Source organism: Gallus gallus, chromosome Z (genome assembly GCF_016699485.2).
Source record: "Gallus gallus isolate bGalGal1 chromosome Z, bGalGal1.mat.broiler.GRCg7b, whole genome shotgun sequence".
In the NCBI taxonomy this organism is placed as follows: Eukaryota; Metazoa; Chordata; class Aves; order Galliformes; family Phasianidae; genus Gallus; species Gallus gallus.
This window is the reverse complement of record NC_052572.1, coordinates 43,023,030-43,038,265: the sequence shown is the minus strand read 5'-3', so window position 1 is coordinate 43,038,265 and position 15,236 is coordinate 43,023,030. Positions and strand designations below refer to the sequence as shown.

At 36.7% G+C, this 15,236-nt stretch overlaps 1 protein-coding gene across 2 annotated transcripts; it reads left to right on the top strand.

Moving 5' to 3' along the window:
* Window positions 1–1,781: 1,781 nt before the first annotated feature.
* CFC1 (cripto, FRL-1, cryptic family 1) lies at window positions 1,782–15,034 on the top strand. Of its 2 annotated transcripts, none has more exons than XM_046905205.1 (6): window positions 1,782–2,039; window positions 2,563–2,612; window positions 2,717–2,890; window positions 3,755–3,857; window positions 3,938–4,047; window positions 12,855–15,034. In XM_046905205.1, exons 1-6 carry the CDS (start codon window positions 2,017–2,019, stop codon window positions 12,866–12,868), a joined length of 474 nt encoding a protein of 157 aa, XP_046761161.1. In that variant the 5' UTR covers window positions 1,782–2,016; the 3' UTR covers window positions 12,869–15,034. The 2 variants fall into 2 exon arrangements, with proteins under 2 accessions (XP_046761161.1, NP_990031.1); NM_204700.3 differs by lacking the exon at window positions 12,855–15,034 and adding an exon at window positions 6,014–6,516.
* The last annotated feature ends 202 nt before the right edge of the window (window positions 15,035–15,236 follow it).

Sequence of the window (15,236 nt, the reverse complement as noted above, 5' to 3'; positions counted from 1 at the left end):
AAATAAACAAAAACCAAGAAGTGCAATATTCTTGTGTTTCCTTATCTGTATTTATTTTTTCCTGCCTTCAATCTATGGGGAAGGGAAAACCAGCAAACTAGATCCTAGGTGACAGCACTTCAGCATCTGATACTGTAACTTAAAAAGGTGCTACCAGTTAGACCAAGTAGAAAATGCGTGTTAGTTCCTAACTTAATAAATAATAATAATAATAATAAAAAAACGTACATAAATGTAATGTAAGTACAGGTGTTCTATTTTAACTTAAAACTCTAATGCTACTGTACAGCCAAAGAAAAGGCTTGAACTAAAATATAAGTTGTTTGAATTGGAATATTTTACATCAGGAAATATTTTCATATGCTGATAAACTCCAGACATATTGTAAATATACACAGAAATGATGTATCTTCCATTTATTGTGATAATCCTAATTAAGAACAGCATCTGTACCTACAACAGTACAGGAATATGTGATGGCTTTTAAGCTGATACCAAGGAGTTAGTTTACATCCACAAGAGAACAGCTGAGGTTAGATCAATTGGTTGTCAACAGTGCTACTGGTGCTGTGAATGCTGTACCCAGTAACAGAGAAATCTTCCCTCCAGGTGGCAAGCATTCCCTGCAGAAAGAGCCATTTCATGTCTCCAGGCATGCAGCTCTATCCTTTCATTGGATATCAGTATCCCCACAAGAGAGACAAGATAACATGCCCTCAGAGCATTCTCGGTTCACTTCAGTGGTAAGCCAGTTGACTAAATTAGAAATATTCTCTCATAAATTAAACTGGCCTTTTTACCACATTGGACAGGGAGTGTTTGCTGCTTCCAAATCACTCATCTGATGGGGATGAAGCTGCCAACCTTCAGCCACGATATCTTACAAACTGCAGGAGATGGCAATGTCTTTAGCCAGTACAGCCAATTCTTCATGAGGGTCTAGGTCATATATCTGATGTGGGCTAGCCATGCTACTGTCTCCTATCTTGATTTGTGCTGGTTTAATGAAGGTAGTTCTCTTTCACGTGCCCTCCAAAACAAAACATACCTGCATTGCTGCAATTCCTCTTACAGCTTAGGTAAGAACAATATGCACTGCAGGATATTTTGGAGAAAAGACGGCCAAAAGCTGCTTTTTTTTTAACCACTGTCCAAAGCTGCAGGTGTTCTTGTCAGTGTTGCTGAGGCATTGCAAAGTTGTGAGCATTTCTAGACTCCTTTACTGTATATCAATAAATAAATTTACGTCAGTTCATTTTGCATGGACTAGGAATGCTCTCTAATGGGTTTGGCATTGCAAAAAGTTTCAAAGATTGTCTTCAGAATTTATGAATGGCTGTTGTGAAGCAACCGACATCTGTCAAGGACCTTGTACTGCTTTCTGTAATAACGCTGATAGCAGTTTCTTGTGCAGGCTCTGTCTCGGTGCTGCAAAGAGGTACAGTTTTATAAAGCTAGAGCCCCCTGTAGGAACCCACAGTAGAGACAAGCTTTGTTTTGTGCTTGCTGCTGTTCACCGTACACCTACAACAGTTCTGCAGAATTTTTTTTTTCTTTCCTATGCAATATGTGATGTTAGTGTATATACACTTCTTTTTTTTTTTTTTCTTTTTTCTTTTTCAATTAACAAGTGAATTGAAGTTTAGAATTTACTGACTTGAGCTTTTCAGTGGTCACGATCCCTTAAATCTCCCCTCGGCTGTATCTAACCCTACTTTGCTCCACCCTTTAGCAGCGCATGTTAATCAAGGACGGGACAGGGAGTCCCAGCCCGTGCCCCCACTCCCTTCCTGGAGCTCAGTGGGGGCTCAGCAAGAGACACAACCGGGAACTATGTCTTTTCTACACTGCTGTGAGCTGGACAGAAAGAGAAAGCTTTCCTCCGTCAACTTTTCTGCCTGTCTTGGTACTGTATATGGTGCGAGAACAACTGCACGTAGCAGCCTTCAGTGAGGGACTTTGGACTTCTGCTCAAGCTTTCCCGAAGGAATACACAGTATTTCAGGCTGCAGGAAGATGTTCTGGCGAAAACATGTTAGGTAAGGCTGCCTGCACTGCCGAGTACCTCCTCTAGATAAGGATGCTTTGTCTTTTAATAGTACTTATTTTGTTTGAGAATCGGAACCGGATGATGAAAGGAACAAACGTGCTTGAAACCGAAGGTGAAGGCATATGTTCCCCTCTTGCCTTTTGTAACTAGATGCTAGTAACTCCATCGTGGTAAAGAAATGTACGGAAATAGAACGTTTAACTGATTGTCATCTAGAAAGTGTATGTCATCTGTATCTTTCTGGAAGAAGGCATAAGCATACACGTCCTTGTTTCCTCTTTCTCTCCCATCTGTTTCTCTTCTATTTTTTTCGCCTTTTTTTTTTTTTTTTCATTTGCAATCTTGAGATTGTTGGTGTGATGATTACTGCGGATATGAAATATTTATAGTTTATAATTTCAATGCTGGATAAATCTTTGAAAATGTTCCTTCCCTCCCTCGAAGTCCAAACATCTTTTTTGTTCTCTGTGTCATATTAACATTAATCTAATTCATTTATTTGGCTTTCGTAGAATTCTTTTCACTGTGACTCTGATTTGGCAGGCCATTCATTTAGGAAAAGGTAAAGAAAACTTTGTTTTTCCCTTCCTCCTTGTTTATTTTATAGATTGATTGTATGCATTGCTTCATTACAAGCTATCCTTTCTTTTTGCACTTCTTTTCAAGGCCGTGAAAAAGAACATGAAAAAGATGTGAAAAATTTCAACGACACAGCGCAAAAGCAATCGCCTAAGAATTCAGTGACAATTATAGATGCTTTCAGTGACATGAATCAGAGTTACCAAAGCAGAAAGCAACAGAATTCCAGAGAATTTGTACCTTTCACCGGGATTACAGAGAGTAGGTAACTTTATTCATTTAAACAACGTCATAAAATCGATCGTTTTTCGTTTGTTTGTTTTTGTTTTTGATGTTTTGTTTATTTGTTTTAAATACAATACCATAATACTCCTTTGATGGTTCTCCTGAGCCCTGAGTTGGCAGAAAGCTTCCAACCTGTTGGTTTTCTATGGCAGCTTTTACATTTTCCCGCTTATGAAATGATGCTAAAAATTTAAGATAAAAGCAGCCATCTCTCATCTGCAAAATGTTTCACAGTAGTAAAACAGAATGTTGGAAATTAAGAAATGTTTGGACTCTTGGACTTGGGAAGGAGTTCGTAAATTTTTTTAAAATTATCTCTATTTTGTAAAATTCACTGTGACCAGAAACTATTTCACGAGAACAGAAGAAATTGAGCAGAAAAGCTCTATCCCAGGCATCTCAGAAATGCCTGAGGGAACGTTCTCTTCCAGTCTCAAGACTAAGCGGCACTTCCCCCTAACAATGCCTCCTTTATTCAAAAATTAGCAGCACTTCCCGGTAATTGTCCTCTTTCTTTATGTGACTAAAACGTGCCTCAGTCAAAGTGAATTATTTCACTTGGGTAAGTACTGCTTCTGTGGGACATGCCAGGCCTTTCTTCTTGACCATGCCGTTATCCCTCGTAGTTTGCTTCTAATCCCTAGCCAAACAAACTCGGTTTAACTGTGCAAACAGTCCTAACAAGCAGCTAATTTTATTGTCTCTAAAGACAATAAAACTAAGTATCTTTTGCAACTGGAGAGAACAAGTGAGGAAAAAGGGAAGTTTACAGCCCATTGAATGCTTGGTAGACCCAACAGTGTTGTCTTGCTTTATAAACTCCTTATTACTATCTCACAGGTAAAAATCTGAACAGAAACTGCTGCCAAAACGGGGGCACCTGCATCCTAGGGGCTTTCTGTGCATGCCCAAAGCATTTTAGTGGCCGACACTGTGAACTAAGGTAAAAATTAAATCAAAACCAGGGAGTTCCTCTGGCTGGCTATGTCTTGTGGTGGTAAATGTCTCCCTTGTCCTTGACAGAAAGTGCGGCAGCATCATCCATGGCGACTGGGTGATGAAGGGCTGCTGGCTGTGTCGGTGTCTCTATGGCACTCTGAAGTGTCTCTCTCAAAACACACAAGACGGCTGTGGTAAGGGTCTGTGGTAAATTGAGGGTTCTTTTTGTTTCTTTTTTTTTTTGTTATGTTTTTTGTTGTTTGGGTTTTTTTGTTGGTGGTGGTGGTTTTGTTTTTTTGTTTTTTTTTTTTTTTTTTGGCTGGATGGCAACAGAATTGCCTTCTGCAATGGTGGAAGGAATGCTATAGATGCTCTATTTTAACTTCTGGGGGCCATGTTTTGCTTCAGAGAATATGTCACTGAAATAGTAAATAACACAGCTGCTGCTCTATACAACATAAAAATACTTGGAGATCTTTATAATCCTGTGCAGCGGGAAACTATTTCTCCCATTTAAATTTGAAGTTACAGGGGTGAATATTTTCCTGTTCTGCAAAATCTGCATACGTTTGAGTTTCCACACAACCAGACAATTTGTATGACAAAACTGCAAAGAAAAATGTTTTTTTTTTTTTTTTTTATCAGGAGCAAGAGAAAACATAGATGTAAGCCATTGTGGCAGAAGTAGAAACTAATATTAACCTAGAGAAATAAGTACTGCAAATTATACTATAAGTTACTCAATACGTATAAGAGGCTGAAGACTAGTCTGAATTCTGATCTGTAGCATAATTCTCAGAATACTGCTCTATGAAGTTCTAACACTGAGCACTCTACACAAATAATATGCAGTCACAGCCCTGGCCAGTGCACAGTAGTATCATACAGTCTCCTCAAATGCACTATATTACTTGATTGTCTTTAGAGATCAGTTGGTAAAAATAAATAAACAAAAAACTTATGAAGGTCTGAGCGTTTTTAAATGCAGTTTATCAACAACATAGATTTACAAGATTGCTTTATATATACTTATTTTCAATATCCTGAGATATTGAGATGATTAATAAGAGTTTAATGTTATTTTATCTCTACTGGCAAAGTTAGTGCAAAATATTCTTGCTGTTCTCCATCCTTAATGTCTCACTCCTACCTTGCACTGAATGTCAGCATCAAAATGATATTTCGGCATGAGAGAGAAAACAGACCTAACTAGTCTCACTTGTACCCTGAAGAACTACCAGCCTCTTCTTTCCTGACCAGATTCCCATCTGTGTAGCACTGCATTGTGAAGCTGTGACTCTTGAGTTATATTACACATTCAGAAATAAATTTGTTTAAAAACTTGAGTCTCTCAAGTCCCTTGGAAATTCCAAAACCACGTTATATGTTCACAATCTCAGGGAGCCGAAGTGCAGAAGAGAGGTGAAATTCTTATATTTGCAAGCCACAGATACACAATTAATCAATTTAAAAAAAGAAAAAAAAACCTGGAAAAACAACAACAACAAAACACCTTTGAAGGCTTCTCTGTGGATTAATTACATGAGGCAACAAACTAGCAACAGCTGAACATTTAACTCCTTAGACGAGTTTTAATGTTTTAGCTCTCTTTAGCATTCAGTTTTGAATTGATTATTTCCTGTTACAAAAGCAAAAAACCTAACAGGCCTGGCCATGTTCAGGCAGTAAAGTTCATTAAAAACTGCTGTCAATTTTCACTTAACAGAGACAGTAAAGTAATACTGGAAAACCAGTTGCTCCATACTCCAAGCAAAGACTCAGTGGCTTTCATATGTGTGAGGTGGTGGCTTTGTGGTTTTGCAGAGGGTTGAAGGCTCATCCTGTTAACAGAAGGGTTAAAAGGCTACATGCAGACTTGGTGCATGCCTCTTGTAAAGATTTGTGTTGCTTTTGCTTGGTATTTACTTTTGATTATTCTGAGATTAATGCCTGTAAGAGCTGATAAGTGCCATCCGTTGTTCCTCAAACGATCATTGATGAGACATCTATTCACGATCTCTCTCTTGAGAATAGCTTCTTTGATTGGTTTTAGCAGCTGATACTTTCAACTTAAGTACCTGTGAGATGTTTCAGAAGTTCCAAAGCATGTTGAAAAACCTTGTTATCTTTAACCATTTCATTTTCACGATATTTTTGTAGAACTGAGAAGGGAAGAGGAAATTATCAGATTATATTCTAATGGCTTGAGATTACAGCAAACAATGTCTGCGCTGATTTGCCTTCTCACCTTCCTCCTGGAGCTTTGCTGCTGGCAGTTGTGAAGCTGAACAAAAAGACTATACTAGGGTTCCTGTAGCATTTAACTACAGGAATGAGCTGTGTGACTTCTTTCTTTAGTAAACTGCAGAAGACACTTGTACTTACATATCTGAAGCAGATTACAATGTCTTAGGTAATGATGAAATGCTTGGTTTATTATAAATACAGATTATATAAACGTGAAGTATTTATTATTTTATTATTATTATATTGCTACTACCAGTGTCCATTCGCTGGACAATTCCAACGCTTCTTTAGTTTTAAAATACTGTTCTTTCAGTGGAAGAACTAAAAATGAATTATCTATGCCTTAAGTATTGAATTTTCATTGTACATGATAAAATTACTTTAAATAAATAACAGCGTTTTTCTTTGTTTCTGAAGAGCTTTAGTGTTTGGTTTTATTTAACATGAAACTTCTGACCACCATGCAGTTATGCTATTGTATTCAGAAACAAAATGGTAACAAAAAGGCAGGGTAGCACGAACAGTCTGAAATTTGGAAAGATAAGGACGATTTTAACGGTAAATTTCAAAAATTGTGGTTGTGGAAGAACTAGAAGTTAGATAGCTTTTCAGTTTTTATTGTTATTTGTTGTAACTATATACTGTACCTATGCATAATGTTAGGCAGGAAGTAAATGTTTCTGAAGAATGCAGAGCTGATAATCATTTGTCCTCTGAGAGTTTATTTTATCTTGCATCCTACAAATAAAAGCTCTTCTTTTGTTTATAAAAGGGCAGTGAAGGGCAATACCTTTAACATTTTTTGATAGGAAATATGTCCTGAACTATATACTATTTAAATATGAGTATCTCTAGGCTGTAAAATAAAATAAATATATATATATGTATATATATTTGGAACATGTAACTGCATTTGTGATGCAAGTCTATAAGACATCAAATACATGTTTACTAAAAAAAGAAAAAAGAAAAGAAAAATGAAAAAAAAAAGTAGCAAATAGCAGCCTAAATATTTCTTCATTCTCTCAGTGTGAAGCTACAGTGTAAAGACAATCAAATTTTAATTTTATTGGCTCTAAAGATGCTACTGATTTATAAAATCACTAGGGGGACCTTAATAACATTCAAAAGTTAAATAGATGCAATTCTTAATTTTTTAAATTAATTTTCTTTGTGCATCAAACCAAGACAACAATCCAGTTGCTCAGCAGAAGAAGATGCATTACTAATGAATGTTTTAATTAGGTGATAATAAGTTGAATCTATGACTGTTGCATAACGGACTTTCATAGGGAGCTCCTGTGTGAAAACAAGTGCGTACAAATATCATGAAGTATTCAGGCTGCTCCTTTGAACACCCTGAGTTTAGAAGTAAGGTTTTTCACCACACAAGACACGGTAGACCAGAAATGGCTTTTTTTTCCTCATACTTTCACTTACCAGTATCTTGTCTGCACTCATATATCTGTGTTTTCACAAACTTTGAAAAGAGGGTGTTATCTTAAGACAATTATATGTCAGGAAGTACAGCTTGGAGGAAAATAGATAGCCTTGATTTATCAGATGCTAGCTTATGGTGATACCATTGTGAAAGCATCTTTGTTTGCCATAAAGCATACCTGGGAAGAAATAGTGCATGTAATGGGTCTTAAATATGCTTCACTTTTAGAGGGAAAATAGCAAATTATGTGGAAAGTAGACTGTACAGTAAAAATACATCTGAAGTAATACTTAATTTTTTATGCCTATAGAAAACATACAAAACCATAAGAAACTGCAAGTGGTAAAAGGAAAGAATGACCTAATAATAGGATTTATGACAGAAGATCTATTTCTGTTGTAATAATATCCACAGCAGATTTTATCAGGAAGACCTGATCTGCAGTACCTCCTTATGCAGATAAGCCTATGTCCCTGCATACTCACGCTGATAGAGATATGCATTATCAAATCAGTATATCAGTGTACCAAAACAGCAGCCCAAGGCACACAGTTGGAAGCATCAAGGTATATTTTTAAAGCATTGCATAGGAAACTTAGTTCCGTAAGTAATTCCAATTAATGTCAGTGTAAATTAGTGCTAAATCTAAATGCTAGGATTTGAAAAATTTATCCTGTGTACCCAGAAGAACTGGCAGACATTTTTTGTCTGGGTTTGATGTTTTTTTATGATAAAAAATAATGTTTTTTTATGATAAAAAATAATTTTCCCTATTTTTTGCTATTTAAATTACCAGCAAAATTTTACTAGCATATCTGAAAATTTTTAGTTTTTTTTTAAACAGTTTTAGTACTGTTTGCCATCTAATGTATTATGGCAAAGTACGTCTTCAGGGTGAGTTGTAGAGGTAGTTGCCTCATCTGTGTGTCAAAGCTCTGTAAGGTGCCATGAGTAGGCAGAACAGAACAAAGAGTCTGTTATCCTTGCATACTTCTGAGACAGAAATGTCCACAGGAGTTGAGTTCGAAGTGAAACAAGTATCTCGTTAAGTGAGGGAAAAAGAAGGGAAAAAAAAAAAAGAAAAAGGAAAAAGAAAAGCTTTTTGATTCTGATCTGATCTGATAGTCTTGTACAAAAATTAAAAAAAAAAAAAAAAGAAAGAAAATTGAAAGCTCTGAAGAACAAAGCATGCAGCCCCTATCTTGCTTAGGTTTAATCTGTCTCTGCTTTTATCTGTCTCCAGCTGTTTGCAAGAACAGATGAAAGAAAGCATTATTTTCTTCCCCTGCTACCATGTAGGCCTGGCCAATTTTCAAACACCACAGTTACAGTCATTTCAGTAAGGTTTGTTTATAGCAAACAGTGATGCTTGTTCTCCAGCCTCACGCTAACTCCTTTTATGGGCCTCTCCATCAAACCTGGCACATCCCAGCAAGACAGATGTCTGTTGTCACAAGTCCATGCATATGCCCTCTCTATGTGGCCATATTTGGACAAGGGAAAACTCTAAAAGAGAAGTTTTTATTAAATGTTTCATAGGCCCCACAGCCATTAGACCTTCCAGTGTTTGCAATTGACTCCAATAACAAAACAAATGCCTGGCCTCTACAGCTTTGTCCCTCCAAATGGTGCAACCCTCTTCTCTCCTCAGGGTACAGGGCTGACAAAAGCCCCAGACAAGGATAGCTTTATGGTAGAGGGGGCTGTCTCCTTCACAATATGTACCCTTCAGTTCCATGCAGCACCATGCTAGGCAGAACTTTGCAGAGAAGTCTGCCACCTTCTCTAACACTGTCAGTGTAAAGGAAATGATTCATTTTGAACAAATTCCACCTAGTACACCAAGGCTTCCTAATACAAGCCTGAAAAAATCCAGCCTACTTCTACAGACAGTAGAAAAGTATCACTTCTTTAGCTCTTTAAGTATGTGATGGTTATCACTCAGGGTGACTTTTTTTTTCCCAGCAAGGAGAAATTAATTTCTACTGTGCCTGAGAAGACTTAATGGTGCCCATAGGTATCAACAGGCTTCCCTCACCTGTAACTGTTAAAAAGAGTTTTTTTCCCAGCCAGCCAAAACAGAATCAGTTATTCCTTCCAGGGGTTGGCTTGTTTTTTCACTTTGTTTTGTGTTTGTTTTCTTTAATTGCCACAGGTAAGATTTCTAAAGTTTACCTTCACATATTTCATTCCTTGTTTTTCACTGACTCAGTAGTATCAGAAGGCTGAGTGTCTGGATCATTGCACCCACAGTTTTCATGTGCATGAACAAGTATGAAGCAACATTATATTTTGGCTTCTGTTTATTAGAAAAGTGATACAGTACAGCAAACTGATTCACTGAAAGTTATGGTCATATGCCATGTGGAAGTCTGTCTAGTTAACTAGCAACCATCATCTGTAATTCACTACCTATCTCACTTTTTTACAGTTCAGTATTTTATGAGCATGGGAGTCCCACGACAGCCAAGTAGGTTGTATACTTGTATTCTGAAGAATAAACCAAGCATTGTGAACATTCCTTGTGATAACAAGGCACGTTCATGATCAGAGAGGACATTGAAACAACAAACACCATGCCTGGCTTATTGACCTTGATCTTGGCTGATGCTGCTGTAAAGGAGACTTCTTGCAAGAGCATCATGCTACCATGTGCCACCAGAATAAAACTAGAGGCGTTATGCGTGTTGGGCGTTTCATCTTTCTTCAGGTACATGCTAGCTCTGCAATAGCTTTCCTTAACAGCTGTCTTCAACTCTGTCATCCAAAAATACCCTTACAAATTCACAATTTACAAGGCAGCCCATGAGGCTCCAATTCAGACATTGTTTATATGATAACATCTGGAAGAAATACTGGAACTGCACTACCAGGGCAGAAACATCAGTAAAGGTTTGAAAACAAATAGTCAGAAAAGCACCCTCACTAAAGAGACCACATTGTTCTGAGGGAGACCACTCAGCAGATAATTCTTCTGCCAGCTAAAGCACTTATTTGAGCTTCCCCTGGGCACATCTGGCCATCTTTCACTAGACACAAGGACTTTTGAGCAGTATCAGATGTACAACTTATGAGAGTCCAAGTCACCTTTTTCACTGACCTGATACACATGATGGTGGTTGGAGTGGGCATGCATGGTATAGTCACCAGAGGCAGCCCCCGCCAACAAGGCAGCCAGCACTCATGTGGGGAAAGATAATTTTCAGATTAAGGATAGTAATCTCACAGCTCACAGCTAACATCCTCCTGTATAATTGGTACTTGAGTCCCAAAAACTGGCGTTGCAGGACTATAGGAAACATTTGTAAGTCATCCATCCAGTGTTTTCTACCATCAGATAACAGAACAGTATTAAAAATAAACTTATTTTAGAGGCATGGTGCATAATTCTGCCATGAAACGTATCAGGTAAAATCATTCTCACTCTACTCTACACACAAAAAGAAAATAAAAGTTATCAAAATCTAATCTTATAGATGCATAAGAAATAGGCACATCCAAAATAGAATCCTTTTCATGTCTAAGACAGTTGGAAGGAATCTTCAGAGGGACTTACTTGGAACTTACTTCTTTTCTTACACTACAAGAAGAGCTGATGTCCTAAGTTCTGTTTGGAACTGACTACCACTGGTGGAATGTCACAGTACTGAACAAAAGCAGTACCACATATGAGAATTTATAGTTGACTAAGAAATTCTCTGCAATAATTCAGTGTGGGCTAGATTTCAGCCACACAGCTATCAATATGAAGATGTTGGTACTTATTATGTAGACAAAAACAAGAAAAATAAATTTTATATTCCATGAAAATTCCCACAGAATAGAGTCTTATTGCGCGTGGTGCAACGGAAATGACACTTTACCATGTTGTGGCATTTCCTAACACAGCTCCTCAGCAGCAGTGTGACAGGCCATCCCACACTGTACACCAACACACTTGTATTAAAATCCTCTTTATCTTTCTTTATGGGCAGATTAATTTACTTACAGGAGTTTTCTTACAGAGAATAAAGACTGACCCAGGGTGAACATTTAAAGGCGGAAACTGGACAAAGAGAAATCCTTAGACAATACAGAGAAACTTTCATTGTTCAGTGTGGCTAGAAACAACTCAAGACATTGAAAGTTAGGACCTGGGGGAGTACAAAACCTTATGGAATTTAAGCTATTCAAAGTAAGATAAGTCTACTTGCAAATTTTAGTAATTTTTTTTTTTACCTGAAGGTTTTTAAAAAATACATCTAGATCAAAAACATATGATAATTTCATTATAGTAATTATTGTAATAGTACAAGGTTAAAGATGGAAAGATGTACAGTATAAGATCATTCTGTTTAATGATCTTTCATCATAAATGACTCGCTGTGTCTGTAACAACAATGTGCTTTTCAAAAGGTAAAGGTGTTGGGCAACTGCTCAGTTTCACATAAAATTCTCATTGATGAGCTGGATTAAAATTCTGCTCTGTCATCACTTTCTTTGTCTACGATTTGCAAAAATTATTTGATGGTTTCCAATATGAGCCATAAATGTCATTTATTAAATTTAGTAGTTCAACATCTGCACAATAAACAGGAAAGTAGAGCTCATTTTTTTCTAAGGATCATAACCTAGTTTCAAAGCAAATGAGTATTTGATGATGCTTTTTCTTTGATCTCCTAGATAACCAAAAAGAAAGCTGGAAATTTCCTACTGCTTTTAACATTGTTCTTCAGAAGATGAAGGCACTGCAAGAAGAAAATGAGAAAAGTAGAAGTGCAATTCCTTCTTTTGTCTCTCTCCCTTCCACTGTTCTTCACAGAGATTACACTTCAGTTCTCTTTGTGTGGAGACATGAGCAATAACTTAGTGGAAAAAAGGGCTTGTGCAGAAAGACTGTGCAGTACAGCATGCCCATCAATGCAATAATATACAGCAAAGGCTAATTCAGTACATTCTTGTGCCATGTTCTTCTGAGCACATCCTCTTAGTGATGTGACTTTCATGAGCAACTCTAACCAAAAACAACTGCAAAAGTTAAACTGTACCAAATAGATGTGCTAAGCTGTACAGAAAAGATACATAGGGCGACCCTCAGTCCAACAGTTGCAACAGACAATTATATTCACAGATAAATCTGGATAGCAAATGAAAATGCTGTGTTCAAATTACATGTTCAATACTGCAATCTTCTCAAATATTTTGAAATGATAACAAGATCCACAGGTGTGTATGCTGTACTCTTTGTAGTGACACCAGGCATATCATTCAGCCAGGTTTACTTAGGATTTTTCTTTCTGTGTTTTAATTTTTTATTATTATTATTATTTCTAGATTTATGCACCTAGTTCCCATTTAGACGATCTTTATCAACAAAGAAATGTAGCAGACACGTTCAAGGGGAACCCATACAAAGGTAAGCCAAAATTGACTGCAGAATCACTGCTTCAATGCTAACAGTCATTACTTAGAAAGACTGCAGTTCTATCTCCAAAAGAGGACAGCAAGCTAGGATGCGAAGACAAACAGAAAGAACTAAATGTCAATGGATCTGCTCCCATCATCATATAAAAGCAGTAGGACACCTCACAGGGACAATAAGAAACATGTAATAATATATATTTGGACTTAGTGATATCTCGTCTTCACCTTGAAAAGGGTATATATATCTGTAGAAGCTTCAGGGGAAAAATATGTAGGAAGCACTTAACGTAAAAATTTACGCAACAGTGAAAACTGCAGCAAGTTCTCTCCACTGTGAACATAAAATTTAGAAGAAATTTGATCCTTCCAGCAAATCATGTGGGAATATACTTGTTCACCAGGAGACAAAGATGCTATTTGATACAGCTGTTAAAGAAAGTGTTTTTGCAGAGAGTCTGCTTGATAAAAGCCTACAGAGTCAATGGGCTGGCACTGCTTTGTGAATGTTTGCTTGTACATATACGTGTCTGTGGATAAAAGGGATTCTGCAGCAGGTTTTGATGCAGTAATTATTGAAGTACAACCAGTGAAGAAAGAGAAAGCCCGAAGAAGATGGATAAGATGACATATAATTACCAGTCTGTTTGCTGACTCATTGCAAATCATAACAGTAAAAGACACAAACCTGAATCACAAGCAACATCACTGTGTTAAAGTATGATTATATCAGTAGAATGCTTGTGAACCCTGACCAAGATTGAAAATTTGCTGTGCTAGGCACTGCACAAGCACATAAGAATGAAATGCCCTAAGCAGCTGACAAAACCTAATGAATTATTTTCTTACTGTTAATAAAGTGCCTATCACCACAGAGCTCCAAACTACAAAGTAAAATCCTGAGTGTGCATGTGCCCCTTCTTCTTTCGTGTTTCTATCATCCCTGTTGATTTTGCTGCTTTTTTTTCCATCTTCTCCATGCTGTTCCTAGACCCCAACACTGGTAAATGCATAATTCACCAGAAGATGGCATCATTAGAAGTTAATAATAAGAATTCTCAACTTTGCAGTCAGATACAAGTGTGACATTGAATATAACACTAATGAATGTCTTCCTGAGCCTCACAGTACTAATAAAACCTAATATATTGAAAGTAAATCAGAGCAAGTATTTGAATGCAAGCTATTTTTTTCTTTTTTTCTTTTTCTTTTTTTCTTCTTTATTTTTAATTCAGGCTTCAAAAGAGAAAGATACTGTTATCTATTTCTTTGGCTAAAGCCTTACAGCACCCTGTATTTATTAAGGCTGTGTATACTGTCAACATGTAGCAAATGCTGTTCATGTGTTTAGTGTAGAAACAATGAGAGATAGTTTTTCTTAGGCAATTAAGAGAAAGAAAATTTTGGCCAGTAAGAGGAAAATACAATTAGATAAAGAACTAAATTTATGGGCACTAATGCAGTATTTTTACAAGCAGTTTTCTTATGGCCATTCCACTCATGTATTAAAATCAAACTTGCAGAGAACAAATAAGTATAATTTGACCTACTGCAGGGAGAAGGAGTGATTCTTGTACCATTGTGCAAAGCCTTACAGAAAGCAAAATAACTACCTTTAATCTTATTGTTATATCAAAGGGATTCAGGAACCCACTTGCTGGTTAAGTGTATGAGGAAGACAAATTACACCAGCCCTGCATGCATGGATTCTGAGGTGCTGAATACAAATTTTAAAGGAGTTTTATCAGATAGGCAGATGAAAAGAATTAACAGAGACCTGTTACTTTTCAAGAGTATGTGTTTTGCCTGGCTGCTAGCAACTAAAGTTTGTCAGAGTGCCAAGATACACATATTAAAAAGACTTGAAAATATTTGTTTTCAAATATCATTATTTGGTATAGATTTTCAGATTCTGAAACATTTTATATAATGAAGATAGAAAACAGATATCTTGATAATATCATTTAGGCACACTATAAATAAGTACATGATGATAGATTAATTAAAATATTCAGCCTTACAGATCGATGCTAAAGAGAAAAATGTGCAAGTGCATGGAATAACATTCCCAAGAGACAAATTAAGCATCTGCAGCATTTGATGTTTTTCCTTGACACTCTCATGCACTGACTTTGTTATTTTGTGTGTGTGATTATCTTGGCTACAATAATAATAATAATAAATTAATAACTCAAAATATATTGAAACAGGTACTATGGTATATGTTGTCTGGTCTCCTTTACAGTGTCATGCTGCTCCTAAATAGTAATGAGAAGTGCTGCTAGGTAAACTAAA